The 15,496-nt window shown below is 37.6% G+C and overlaps 1 protein-coding gene across 1 annotated transcript; it reads left to right on the plus strand.

Annotated features, from left to right (window-relative positions):
• Positions 1 to 14,289: 14,289 nt before the first annotated feature.
• Positions 14,290 to 14,847, plus strand: LOC145040334 (uncharacterized). Its single transcript, XM_078988276.1, has one exon. It carries the CDS (start codon positions 14,290 to 14,292, stop codon positions 14,845 to 14,847), a length of 558 nt encoding a protein of 185 aa, XP_078844402.1.
• The last annotated feature ends 649 nt before the right edge of the window (positions 14,848 to 15,496 follow it).

Genomic DNA, 15,496 nt, shown 5'->3' on the forward strand with positions numbered 1-15,496 from the left:
AACCTTCTCATTTACTGAAAATGGATACTATACACATCTGTGGAACCCATTTTCAGAATTACCATCCCCATTTAACTGAAACTGTTCATGCTATTTTAACTCAAATAATTTATTTTTAGTAAAAAAATAAATATTTATAATTATAGTGTTTTGATTATATAATACATACCCATCTGTCACTGACTTGTCTTCTTTGTTTTCTCATTGTATCATTGTGAAAGAGCCTTCGATCATCCTCACGTTTAACAACTACAACTGCAGCTCTTAAATCTTTTCATCAAAACAAATAAAAAAATCAAATTAATATAACATAAACTGAGTTATGATTATAGTAAGAAATAAAAACAAAAAAAGTATGTTACCAAGATTAGGAAATAGAGGTGCGGTGCCAATTTCAACATCAGAGAGACTACATCTTTCCTGTGATGTAAACAAAAAGAAAAAACTTGTTTATATATATATATATATATATATATATATATATATATATATATATATATATATATATATATATATATATATATATCTTTTTGTGATATATGTTGAGAAATTGAATCGCATATGTTAGAATAAAGAATTGTGATCAGTTACCGTGCAATGATCATGTAAGTTTTTGTTTTTTTGTGGTTTTTATCTGTGTCTGTTTAAAGAATTTTTTTTTTCGTTTGCAGGTGTTCTTCTCTTGGTATATCCACTTCTCATTGCAGTTATATGGAAAATTGATGATGGATACGGATGATACAAGTCCGATGCATTGCTGGTAATCCATGTTTCAATTCTTTTTTTATAAAGGTCATTTTTTTATAAAGTTTATGAGTTATAAATACGTGTGTGTATGTTAAGGTGTTTTTTTTTTCTGTTATACACAAACAGCATCACACATGCACACACATAAAAAAAGTAACAAATAAATGATGTTTTGCGGAATATAGCATTATCCTTTCATAGCAGTGTACTTTAAGTTTTTGTCAATTATAGCATTGAACTTTTGTTCTCTCTCTCTCTCTCTCTCTATATATATATATATATATATATATATATATATATATATATATATATATATATATAATGATCCTTTTCTACATTAAAAATTTAATCGTTTTTGCTTATAAATATATAATTAAACTAAAACCATGGAAAATATGAAGATGTACAGAGAGATTGATATATTAGAACCTCAAAAGGATGTAGGTGCTTATAATGTGGTTTACAGAACCCGAAGTCCCAAGGCAGACACAACTTCATGTTTTAAAAAGCAAATGAGATAAGAAGAAATTAGTTAATTAATAAGAAAAAAAGTTACATGCTATAGTTTAAAGATATAACTGAAACATATTACTATTTTTTGCATATAAAACATTTTAAAACAACGAATAAAAAAATAAACACAAATGTGCTCTTGTTGAACCTCTCAGTCCTTTTCGAGTGGTTCGATATGGGATAACCAAGGTATCTATTGACTCACCTTCTTCTTTTAGAATGTCAAAAATAGCATTCTTTATGATAAATGACCAATGATTTCATCTACTATTATAAAAGTTTTAGTCTTTATGATAAATAACCAATAATATATGGGTGGTGATTCCTAGATTAAACTAATTCTTATTTAGGGTGCATTCTTTTGAACGCTTTTGGAAGTTTCTTCAAGCAACCTTATCAGTTTTTTTTTTTTTTTTCCAGTTTATGGTTGTTTTACAACTTACTTTGGTTGTCATTTTGACCTCTTTTCCCCTGTAAGGCTGTGACTTACCTGATTTTTGTTTCAATCTTGATTGCAGTATACCCCTGTTGTTGATACACTTAGATGCAATCCAAGTTAACTACACCGGAGACTAAGATAATGACTATTTGTATAGAACGTTTACTCTGTGGTGAAAAGTGTCGTTTTGTAGTTTTTTTTTGTTTTTTTTTTATTTTTGGAAATTGGCCATTAACTGTCACTGTGTGTAGGTGTTTGGGCCAAGATATTGAATTATCTGTTTGTGTATTATCCCTTCTTTCATAGTTCTTTTGGTTGAAAAGAGTTGTTTTTTTTTTTGTGTATATGTAATCATTTTCTTTAACATATAGTAATAAATACAATTAATTAAACACTTTAAGGATGCCTTTAGTCGTATTATGTATCCAATTGTATTGAATCAAATCATCCTAATATTACATTAAACACTTTTGAGTCAGACTAAACTTTTTTTTTATATACTTGAATTTATACTTGAATGAGTGAATTATTTGAGACTAAAATATGTTGGAATGGATTTTTAACATGGAAAAGAATTTGTTTTTATTTTCTTCACATGAATTGATGATCAAAAACATTTGTATGAGAGTGTTTTGAAATGAGAGCATACATTCTTGTTAGTACAATTTGTAAATGTTTGTATATGTCATGCATCAAATTCTTGTCATTACAATTTGTAATTGTTTCTATTAGCACGAAGAGCATAGATTCACACATGTGTAATTGAAATGTCAAAACATGTTGGGTGTGAAATAATTGATAACTTGGGTAAACTGAAAAAGTAATGGTTTTTCTAAACATTTACAAATTGTAATGACAAGAATGTATGCTCTCATTTCAAAACAGTCACATAAAAATGTTGTTGATCATCAATTCATGTGAAGAAAAGAAGAACAAATTCTTTTCAATGTTAAAACTTCATTCCAATAGATTTTAGTCTCAAATAATTCACTCATTTTTTTTATTAAACTAAACAATGCTTAAGGGATAGATACTCTTACTATTTTGACAATAAAAATAGACATTTTTGCACTGCCAAAACATGAAATTTTTTAATGTAGAAAAGGATCATTATAACAGCAAACAATAACCTAACAGCGAAATAAATAGCCAACCTGCATTTATCATTTTGACAAGTTTATTGGGGCATTGTGACACCAAAAATGGTTCAAAATGGATCAATTTCACGTCATAAAGTTGATATGTCAGAACAGGTTGGTGTGAAATAATTGAAACTGAAAAAGTAATGGTTTTCTACCCTTTAACCTAATTATTTTTATAGCTTCATATCAACCAATCAATCATTTTATGCAATTATGAGAATTAAAATTAGCATTATAATTTAAAAATCTATCTTTTTTATTAAAATGATTCAAAAGTTTGGATGTTGTTAAAGTTTAAAAACTATTGTCATATGGTTATTCCACTCTTTCTTAGATATGGCAATCAGATGAAAAATATTTTTATGCGATTCTGTGAATCGGAATAGGTGTTATAATTTAAAATATCTAGCTTCTTTAATAAAATGATTCAAGAGATCGGATCCAGTTAAAGTTTAAAAAACTTTTGTTATATGGTGTCTCCACTTTTTGTTAGATATGGCATCAAGAAGTTTACCAGATGCATAATTCTGATTTCTAAGTAAGGATTTTACAAAGTAATAATATTCAGGGGGTTTGGGAAACGGCTTTGAAAGAATCAAGTTAACAGAGAAAAACTAATTGTGCACTAATTCAGAAAGATTAAAAAAAACGATGACTTACTATGTGCGTATGAGAGAGAGGAAGAGATTGCATTTGATATACCTTATGAATCACAAATCAAAACCTTTGCTTTTTCTCTGATTTTTAATTCTTTTCTCTTTCTTGCATATAACCTATTTAAGAGACGGATATGTGGATCATTGGTCCAGATTCTCAAACGTTCCAACTTTTCTTCCTGCAATAAACAATTTGCTCAAGGAATGTGTGATTGACAATAATAAATAAATAAATAATTTATTGGTGTTACCTCTGTAAGATCATCAGGGAGATGAAAAGTGTGACGTATTTCTTCAGGAGATGTTCCTTCTATCATGCGGGCAAGTGCACAGCTTGTGAGGTCAACCAGCGGTCTTAGACGGAGACTATCCGCACCAGATGTCAATTCGCATAACTTGTTTGTATCCAACCGAAATTATGATCTGCTTACCTCGATGTTGAAATGGCATTCAATGAAATGGTAGAGGAGATGTTGATCCGAGCCCTAGAAATCGCACCAAAGGGGTGGGGGTTATTGATTAACAATGTTATACTGTAAAGGTGAAAGTGAACAAGATTGAGGAGAGGGGGAAAACGATTTTTAGTGTAATATGGAGAAGGTTCCTTCAAGCCCTAGAAGATGGCCAGAGACCCTTGGCGGTGAGAGATCGGAGGCTAGGTGGTGGTACCATAAAAAACGATTTTTAGTGTAATACGTAGCTTATAAGCACACTTTGTGGTCGCCATGAGAGACTCTCTCAAGAATCTGATGAAAACGCAGAAAACCCTAGAACACAATCATTAACCGTTGCTTTCAAAATACCCAGATCTCCATATCCATACACATTTTCTGGGTATTCCGAACATCCCCTTTTTGAAAAGATAAAAGATCTCAAACCCTAGAACGAAATAATGCCAGTTGGATCTCGTTTGAACAAAACCCATGCTGACAACTCAAAATTATGTGGAAGAAGAACAAAAAGCTACAAGATTCCCCTTTCAGGAGAGAAGAAGCGAAGCCATTCCCATTTCCGTTGAAGAAAGAAAAGAAAATAAGGAGGGAGGGAGCGAAGCCATTCCCATTCCCATTTCCGACCCCACTTGCTTCTTTTTTCTTTGGAACCATCGTCGTTGCCACATAACTTCGGAGATAGCGTGCCTACTGTTGCCTTGATCGACGTCGACGGCCGGGAATGGTACCTAACAGTGGTCGAAGTGTGAGGGAAGAAGAAGGTGGCAGTCAATGTCGGGAGGGGGAAGGAAGGAGCCGATAATTAGGGCAAGAAGGAAAGAGAAAAAAGTAAGGCGGGGTTTTTAATTTTTTAGGATTTCATTTCCCCTAGTTATTAAAGGATGGAACGCGCCTTGTATTAAAATTTATAAAGCGACACTCTTAGACGACACACGTTTTATTATAGGTGACCTCCGTGTTTTTTTTGGTTTTTATTCAGACACTAATTTAAGGGCACTCAGTAATGCGCGACATAAATCCTTAAATTTTTTGAAGAGATGACAATTTTTTAATGTCACTTTCTTTTGTGTAACATCAATCAATGAGTGTCGTGGTTTGCGCGTCGTAAAAGGGTATTTTTCTTGTAGTGACCCCAACAACCGTGGCCAACTAGGGGGACGGTACCACTAGCCACACCTTTTCAGACGTCGCTGACACTACAGCCAACATCAACACAATTCTCAGTAACCCAAACGTCGCCATTCTTTACACAGATAGTACAGCGCCAGTTGGTTTTCCCAACGTCCCTGCCAATAAACCGAACGCCAAATGCCCAACTGCCATCCCACGTAATGTCACCAAACCAGATATTGATGAGCACACCTTTAGTGCTCCCACCGCTCGCAAAAACCATGATAACCTCGTCACCGGTTTTTTTACCCTACGACGGGCACATGGGGCGAACCTATAGTAGCCACAAACGCAGGCTAGCAGCAACCTGCAAAGCAGCCTCCAACCCAATCTAATCCTATTCCCTCAGGATTTTCATTTCAGTTGCCGTTCCAGCAACAAGTCTTCTAAGGTCCAAACCCAGGGTATTAGGCATTCTATGGTGCTCCCGGGGCACAGACATATAACATGCATCATTAGTATACCGCACAAGGCTCGCTAGTCTTCCCTAACCAAGATTGCCTGTCGCGAAGCGGCACATCTCCATTCGCTAGAGAATTACTAGAGTATGAAATCCCAAATATGGCAAAGCTTCCTAACTTGAAAACTTACAATGGCATTACCGATCCGGATAGTCACATTGATACGTACGAATGGACGATGACGTCACTAAAGCTGGATGAGCGTTTTTGGTGCACGTATTTCCCAAAAACTCTCGACGGAAATGCAGGCACATGGTTCAAGACGCTACGACCGGCAAGCATTTACAACTTTGGCCAACTCAAGTATCTATTCCTCACGAACTTCATGTAACTGCGAAAGTATAAAGGCGATTCCCACTCCATCATCGGATGCAAGCAGAAGGAAGGGGAAAGTGTAAGAGAATATTTCACCAGGTTTACAAATGCCAAGTTGGACATACCAGGACACGATGAGGGTCTTACAGCAGGAGCTTTCACGTGGGGACTCATACCAGGTCCTTTATCACAAAAACTTATGGGCAAAAAACCACAGACAATGGTCGAGATAAAGGAACGGGTGGAGCGATATTTGAGACAAGAGGAAGGCGAAGCAGCCAAGCAAGCATAGCTAAATGCCATGATAGCCAGGCACTATAACCCAACCTACACAGAAATGCTAGGGGGAAGCAGGCACTTTGGGTGAGGAAAGAGACCGTTGAGTCGCTTCAGGCCGTTTGCCAAAGATGACAGAAGAAGCCGCCGACCGGATTTATACGTGGTTGTAGATAAGACGCAGCTGGCGAAGGCACCAAAAGGGCGATACTGTGAGTACCACAAAAGAAAAATACATGACACTACCAATTGCTTAATTCTTAAGAAAGAAACGGATGAGAAAAAACTCAAGGGAGTTCTCATGGAGATAGCACACAGCCTGCGCACCAAGCTCGACGCAGAAAACGCTAAAGGAGCACCGCTAGAGGGTGCTCAACCCAAAGAAATGCCATTTGGATTAAAGAATGCGGGGGAAACATATCAATGTTAAACAAAAATATCTTCACAACTTCACAAACTTATGCTCTCGCACCACTACCTGTAATACAAAGAAACTGAGTGGGTCAGGCGTGGGAGCCTGGTAAGAATATAGGGTTTTCAACCCACAATACATAATTATGTTTAATTTCACCAACCAACAATAACCCGATTACCCATTCCCGTTACCCACACTTTACCTCCCTAAAACAACAATTATAACAAGGGACCTAGTCTAGGAATTTTCATCGGGATGGACACTACTACAAAGGGGATTCCTCGGCAATGAATCTCCTAAGACAACCATGAGGAGGATAGAATACAGCAAATTAACACACAAGTTCACTACACCTACAGGTTATGAGCCTACCAACGTTCCATTGAACTATCTAGAAAAGTCCATGGTTGTCATCCATATTCTGCTGGACGACTGGATCACAGTCACATCAAGGCCTCTCGTTATTTTTATTTCATCACGAATCACTATCTACCCATGTTCTACCCAACAATTTTGTAGATAAAATATACTTGTCTATATACGGCTTAAAACCTATATAACATATTTATTCAATACTCATACCACATAACAAATAGTATATAATCACATAGCACATATTTCATAGAGTATGATTCATATATGTGTATTATCAGAAAGCAAGTACACACTTACTCATATCGTATATTTAATACATTAATCAATACTTGTATTAAAATCATGTATATGAAAGGGACTATACACTCACGTTATAAGATGGTTATCGAACAACACTTCAGCTCTAAAAGTAGTATTCCTCAGTGAAATCGGGATGCTTCCTTGAAATCCGGGTTTCTCGCGGGCAGAGTTTCGGATCGGGAACTCTGTTTCTCGGGATCTTCGGGGCTTCGGGTCTCGGGAAGATACCAGGGCTTCAGGGGGTATAAATTGCATGTAAATCGAGGTAATACGGGTGAGAGAGAAGAAATTTGCCAACCAAACTCGACTGCACTTGCCAACCAAGTACGGGTGAGAATGAACGCAACGCGTTCCCGAATGTAGCACATTCCTTGGACGAACGCAGCACGCTCCGCCGTGTGTTATGGCTTACGAACTTCAGACTTGACATGCGACAGGACAAGTGCTGGGCTCCAAACACGGGGTGTTCCCCCTTTGGAATGCGTGCCTCGAGCTTCAGAAAATCATAACTCTCGCCACGATCTATGTTTTCTATGTTCTTTATATCCAAGTATAAGTGAGATTATGCTCTACGACTCTCGTTTAGACTCCATCGGTTAATTTTCACTTTATTTTTATTATATTATTTTTAGTAGGCCGAAACAGGAAAACTTCGTTAGAAATTCATAACTTCTTCATCTGACATCCGTTTTCTTCTGCCTTTTCACCGTTGCACTACTATCGATGAGATCTTTGATTCTCGTTTAGATTGTTTCGGCTAGAAAGCATTCGATTTAAAATTCAAACTTCGGGTTGCATACTATTAAGATGAAACTTAGAAAAATCATAACTTCTTCATACGAAGTCAGATTTGGACGTTCTTTTTATTTACGCTCTCGGTTTAACAAACACTAAGACTTTCGTTTAGATCACTAAGTCTAGATATCGCACCATCTTAAATTTGTATTTTACGTCATAGCATGTCATGTCAGTTTTGTTGCGAAGCTTCCACAGGTGATAACTTCTTCGTTATAACTCGTATTTCAGCATTCTTTATATATTTGGAAACCTCGTCACTACCACTACAACTTTATTTATAGATATCGGGTTTTTCTAACATTTTATTATTACGCTTATTTTTATTCTTAATTTAATTAAGCCACACAATTAAGCATAAAAAACATAATACTCAAATAATACATTCTTATTATTTTCTAAATGAGTTACAATGGTTAACCTAGACTATTACATCAATATTAATGCCTAGCCTAGAAACACGGGTGTTGTAATTCTCTCCCCCTTAGGATGACTCCATCCCCAAAATCACACATCAACAAACAAATACAGATAGCGACTCATCATGTCACCGTCCGTCTCCCATATGAGATTTGGCTCATTCGAATGTTTCCAACGGACAAGAAATAATTCGACCATATTGCGTCGCAACTTCTTAGTCTTACGGTCAACGATTGCCTCTGGCTCTTCAATTAACCTCTTATTTTCATCAATTATTAATTCCGAAAGTGGAATCATGTCGGGAACTTCTCCCGTGAACTTCCTCAAATAACGCACATGAAAAGTGTTATGAATATCATTCAGTTCTTCGGGTAATTCCATCTTGTAAGCTTGGTTCCCAATCCTCTGAAGAAATTTAAACGGTCCAATAAATCTTGGACTTAACTTTCCCTTTTTACCAAATCGTATAAGTCTCTTCCACGGTGAGACTTTAAGCAAAACCGAATCTCCAACTTCAAAAGTCATCGGTCGTCTTTTCTTGTCAGCATAGCTCTTTTGACGATCTTGAGATGCTAACATTCTCTCCCTAATTATTTTCAACTTTTCAGCAGTTAGATGGACTATCTTCGGTCCCATAAATTGCTTTTCCCCAGCCTCAAGCCAACTAGACGACGTACGACATTTTTGTCCGTACATAGCTCGATAAGGTGCCATATTTATGCTCGAGTGGAAACTGTTATCGTAGGAAAATTCTACCAAAGGCAAATGTTCATCCCAGTTGCCTTGGAACTCCATGGTACATGCTCTCAACATATCTTTAAGCATTTGTATCGTTCTTTCACTCTGACCATCATTCTATGGATGGTAAGCTATACTCAAACACAACTTGGTACCCAATTCCTCTTGTAGACTCCTCCAAAATATTGTGGTGAAATGGCTGTCACAATCTGACACATCGTTAACGGAACATCGTGAAGCCTCGCAATTTCTTTCACGTAAGAATTCGCAAGCTTATCCATAGACTATTTCTCATTGGTTGCTATGAAATGCGCACTCTTAGTGAAGCGATCAACGACCAACCAAATTATGTCGTGAGCGTTCTTTTTTCTAGGCAGTTTAGTGACAAAATCCATAGTAATGTCTTCCCATTTACCCATAGGCATAGATAAAATTTCTAAACTCTCGTATAGTTTCTGATGTTGTGCCTTGACTCTTGCACGGGTTACACACTTGGCCACATACTTTGCAATATCAAGCTTCATCCTCGGCCACCATTAATAGGGTTTCAGGTCCCTATACATTTTAGTGCTGCCAGGATGAGATGAGTCCATGGTTTTGTGAGCTTCTTCCATCAGAAGATCTCTTATTCCACCTGACTTAGGTACCCAAATACAATCATGGAATACCTTCAGTCCATGACCATTTGTACCAAACACCAACGTTTTTCCGAAACGGTCCTCCTTACGGTCATTCTTTTCAGAAGCTTCCTCTTGAGCTTTCTTTATACTCTCCACAATTGTAGAGACAACTTCTATTCTCAACGATATTGGCCTTTTTCTTTCAAGATTGACTTTCCGACTAAGAGCATCAACGACAACATTTGCTTTACTGGGATGATATAGTATCTCACAGTCGTAGTCCTTAAGTAGTTCTAGCCAATGTCGCTGCCTCATAATCAATTCTTTCTGACTAAAGAGATATTGGAGACTCTTATGATCAGTGAAAAAATTACACTTCGTGCCATAGAGGTAATACCTCCAGATCTTAAGAGCGAAAACTACCACTGCCAGCTCTAAATCGTGAGTGGGGTAGTACTTTTCATGCTCCTTCAGTTTTCGAGACGCATATGCTATCACCTTTTCTCTTTGGGTCAAAACACAACCCAACCAATCCTGAGACGCATCGCTATAGACAGCAAAGTCTTCAACTCCATCGGGTAGAGAAAGAACTGGTGCTTCACAAAGCTTCTTCTTTAGCAAGTCGAATGCTTCTTTATGCTTATCACTCAAAGAATAAGTCACTCCTTTGTGGGTTAAAGATATTAGTGGAGTAGTGATTGAAGAAAAGCCTTGGATAAACCTTCTGTAAAATCCGGCTAATCCCAAAAAGCTTCGGATCTCCGTGGGACTTTTCGGTTGTTCCCACTTCACCACAGCTTCAATCTTCGCTGTATCAATCGTTATCCCTTCTTGGTTAACCACGTTACCTAAGAATTGGACTTCTCGACACCAGAAATCACATTTGGAGAACTTTGCACACAGCTTCTCCCTCTTCAAGACTTCTAACACTTCTCGCAAGTGTCTGCCATGCTCTTCTTGGCTTTTCGGGTAATTCAGAATGTTATCTATGAACACTATCATAGATTTATCAAGGAACGGTTTACAAACCCTGTTCATTAACTCCATGAATGTTGCTGGAGCATTGGTTAGTCCAAACGACATAACCAAAAACTTGAAGTGTCCATATTGTATTCTGAAGGCAGTCTTCTCGATATCCTGCTCTCTCACCTTCAACTGATGATATCCTGACCTTAGGTCTATCTTTCAAAAATAACTTGAACCTTGTAGTTGATCGAATAGGTCGTCAATCCTCAGCAACAAATATCTATTATATATTGTTTCCTTGTTTAGCTCTCTGCAAACGATGCACATTCTCATACTTCCATCTTTCCACACTTATAGCAAGTCACTTCCTCACTACATTTCCCACTGTGCTTTTTCTTTCACTTTTCACACCATTTCGATTTTCCCCCTTTTCTTCATCCAAACTTTTTCTAATCAGTCTTCGAAAATTTTCTTTTCTTGATGGAACCTGAAGTTCCTTCAAACTTTCTCTTTTCACCAAATTCAACATTGTTGGCGTCTCTCCTTGTGATCATGTTCTCAACAGACTTGGCAGCCCAGATAGATTCCTTTAGAGTATGTTCCTGATGTACTAGCACCACGTACTCCCATGGGAGTCCCTTTGCATATCGATCAACTTTCATCAACTCGTCTGGATCGATGCGCAAAGCAAACTCCATTTTGGCAGTGAAGGCGTTAGTGTAATCGTCGACTAACATGTTACCCTTTGTCAACTTCAGAAACTTGTTCTCCAACTCTAGTAAATTTTGGGCCAAGCAGAACTTGCATTTGCACTGAACCAAGAACTCTGCGCATGTCAGTTGTAGTGAAGGCGTTAGTGTATATGCTAGTTCTAATACTGTAGTCATACGCTTAGAATCCTACACACATAAGGTCTCTAGATCCGATTGGCAACAAACCGTAGATCTGAACATATACTATCATATATGCCAAACACATAACATTTGGCACATAAAAGCATTTTAGGCATCCTTCCTATAAAAACTAGTGCTCGTCTAAATTATAACAGACACTCAACCCACAATCTTTACTTAGCATTCTAAGTTTAAGTCTATAAATCCTATAAATTCCTAGTTCGCTTAAACTAATGCTCTGATACGAACTATGACTTCCCTAATTTTTACGGCTAGAAAAGACCGGTTTCATTTATGCTTTTAAAATAATTTCAGAGTAAATCCACTGATTTAAAAGAGTTGCGGAATTTGTCCCTAAAACAATACATGATAAATTGAAGTCTATCAAAGCATTTCTTTAAGAAATGTATTTTCATTATATACCAAATCTCGAGATGTCATGTTCCGATACAGACACAAAAGCATAAACAATAAAACATAGACCTTACACAGTTACATACAACTATTGGTCTATAAAAAAATATTCACAAGTTCTCCAACTTATGCTCTCGCGCCACTACCTGTAATACAAAGAAACTGAGTAGGTCAGGCTTGGGAGCCTGGTGAGCATACAGGGTTTTCAACCCACAATAAATAATTATATTTAATTTCACCAACCAACAATAACCCGATTACCCATTCCCGTTATCCCCAATTTATGTCCCTAAAACAACAACTATCACAAGGGACCTAGTCTAGGAATTTTCATCGGGATGGACACTACTGCAAAGGGGATTCCTCAGCAATGAATGTCCTAAGGCAACCATGAGGGGGGATAAAATACAGCAAATGAACACCCAAGTTCACTACACCTACAGGTTATGAGCCTTCTAGCGTTCCACTGAACTGTCTAGAAAAGTTTGTGGTCGTCATCCATATTATGTTGGACGACTAGATCACAATCACATCGAGGCCCCTCGTTATTTTTATTTCATCACACATCACTATCTACCCATGTTGTACCCAACATATTTGTAGATAAAATATACTTTTTTATATACAGCTTAAAACCTATATAACATATTGATTCAATACTCATACCACATAACAAATAGTATTTAATCACATAGCACATATTTCATAGAGTATAATTCATATATGTGTATTATCAGAAAGCAACAACACACTTACTCATATCATATATCTACTACATTCATCAATACTTGTATTAAAATCATAAATATGAAAGGGACTATACACTCACTTGATAAGATGATTATCAGACAGTACTTCGGCTCTAAAAGTAGTATTCCTCGGTGAAACCAGGATGCTTCCTTGAAAACTGGGTTTCTCATGGGCAGAATTTCGACTCAGGAACTCTGTTTCTTAGGATCTTCAGGGCTACGAGACTCGCTTCGTGTCTCGGGATGATACGGGGGCTTCGGGGGTATAAATTGCATGTAAATCAAGGTAATACGGATGAGAGATAAGAAATTTGGCAACTAAACTCGGCTGCACTTTTGATCTATTTATAGGGTGAATCTGGTCTCGAACGCAGCGCCTTCCCTAAATGAATGCAATGTGTTCCCGAACACAGCGTGTTCCTTGGACGAATGCAACTTGTTCCACCATGCGTCATGGCTTACGAAATTCATACTTGACATGCGACGGGGCAGGCTCTGGGCTCCGTACACGGGGCGTTCCCCCTTTGGGATGTGTGCCTCGAACTTCAGGAAATCATAACTCTCCCATACGATCTCCGTTTTCGACGTTCTTTATATCCACGCGTATGTGAGATTATGCTCTACGAATATAATCTCTGTTTTCGAAGTACTTTGGGATGCGTGCCTCGAACTTCAAATATGATCACTTGATTGTTATTATTATTTTTAATAGACCGGAATAGGAAAACTCCTTTAGAAATTCATAACTTCTTCATCTGACGTCCGATTGCATCTATTTTTTTACTGTTACACTACTATCGACGAGATCTTCGATTCTCGTTTAGATTGTTTCGGCTAGAAATCACTCGATCTCAATTCCGAACTTCGGGCTACATATTGCTAAGCTGAAACTTAGAAAAATCATGACTTCCTCATACGAAGTTAGATTTCGATGTTCTTTTTATGCACGCTCTCGGTTTAACAATCACTGTGACTTTTGTTTAGATCACTAAGGCTATATATCGCTCCATCTTAAATTCATATTTTACGTCATATAGTGTCGTGCCGGTTCTGTCACGAAACTTCGACAGGTCGTAACTTCTTCGTTATAACTCGGATTTCAGCATTCTTTATATATTCGGAAACCTCGTCACTACCACTACAACTTTATTTATAGATATCAGGTTTTCTAACGTTTACTATTACGTTTGTTTTTATTCTTAATTCAATTAAGCCACACACTTAAGCATAAAACACATAATACTCAAATAATACATTCTTATTATTTTGAAAATGAGTTACAAAGGTTAACCTAGACTATTACATTGATATTAATGTCTAGCCTAGAAACACGGGCGTTACATCCACCTCCAAACACCTTAAGGGATACAAAAGGCCTGAATAGGAAAATCATAGCACTCAGCAGGTTCATTTCGAAGCCGGCTGACAAGACTATGCCACTGTTTAGCATATTAAAGGGTTGTATCGAGAAAAGTAACTTCCAGTGGACAAATGCAGAAGAGGCGGCACTACAAAGCATCAAAGAAGCTTTACACAAGTTGCTCACATTAACTAGCCCTATCCCTAGAGAGATACTGGAGGTATACCTCTCAACTTCGAACGAAGCCATATCTTTTGTGCTAGTCGTAGAAAGAGAGGGGGAACTAAAGCCAGTGTATTTCGTTAACCGAGCATTTCAAGTCCCGGAGCTCCATTCTCCAACCTTGGAAAAACTGGTGCTTGCGCTTATCTATGTCGTGCGACAGTTGCGAAGATACTTTCAGGCACATCAAGCTGAATTACTGATGAATTGCCCAATCAAGAAAATATTGCTCAAGCCCGAAACGTCAGGCCAACTCACGAAATTGGCAATTCAATTAGGGGAACATGATATTAGTTACCGTCCAAGGAAGAGTATTACGGGGCAAGCACTAGCAGATTTTCTACTCAAAATCCCTAGAGAAGGAAATGTAGCCAGGGAAGGAATCATGGCAGTGAAAGAAATCCCATAAAATAGTCGAAGATGGATGTTATACAATGATCGAGCGTCTAGCAGGGAGGGATCAGGAGCAAGATTAATCTTGACCAACCCAGAGGAAGAGGAAGTTACGTATATCCTCCGTTTAGACTTCTACACCTCAAATAATGAGGCGGAGTATGAAGCACAACTTGCTTGCCTACACCTGGCCAAACAGATGGGGACGAAGGCAGTAGTGGCATTGACAAACTCAAGATTAGATACCAATCAGATCAACAGAAGTTTCGAGACAAGGGACAAAAGAATGGAGAGATAAGTTAAGATAGTGCAACAACTTACCAAGTCTTTCAAGGAATTCACGATCAAGCAAATTCCAAGGAGTGAGAAAAGGAGGGAAGACGCCCTAAGCAAGTTACCATCAACATGCTTTGATCACTTGTCAAAAAAGGTTTTGGTTGATGTGCTCAAAGAAAGAAGCATAGAAGAACGACAGGTAAGCATGCTCACGACATCGAGACCCACGTTGATGACCCTGTTGGTGGAATACTTACAACAAGGCGTCCTTCCTGATAGTTACGACGAAGCTAGAAGAATACATATAAAGGCACCTTCATATGCGCTAATCAATGGGGATCTATATCGAAAAGGGTTCACAACCCCGTGGTTAAGGGGCGTAGACGAAG

Source organism: Lactuca saligna, chromosome 4 (genome assembly GCF_052625555.1).
Source record: "Lactuca saligna cultivar CGN05327 chromosome 4, ASM5262555v1, whole genome shotgun sequence".
Lineage (NCBI taxonomy): Eukaryota > Viridiplantae > Streptophyta > Magnoliopsida > Asterales > Asteraceae > Lactuca > Lactuca saligna.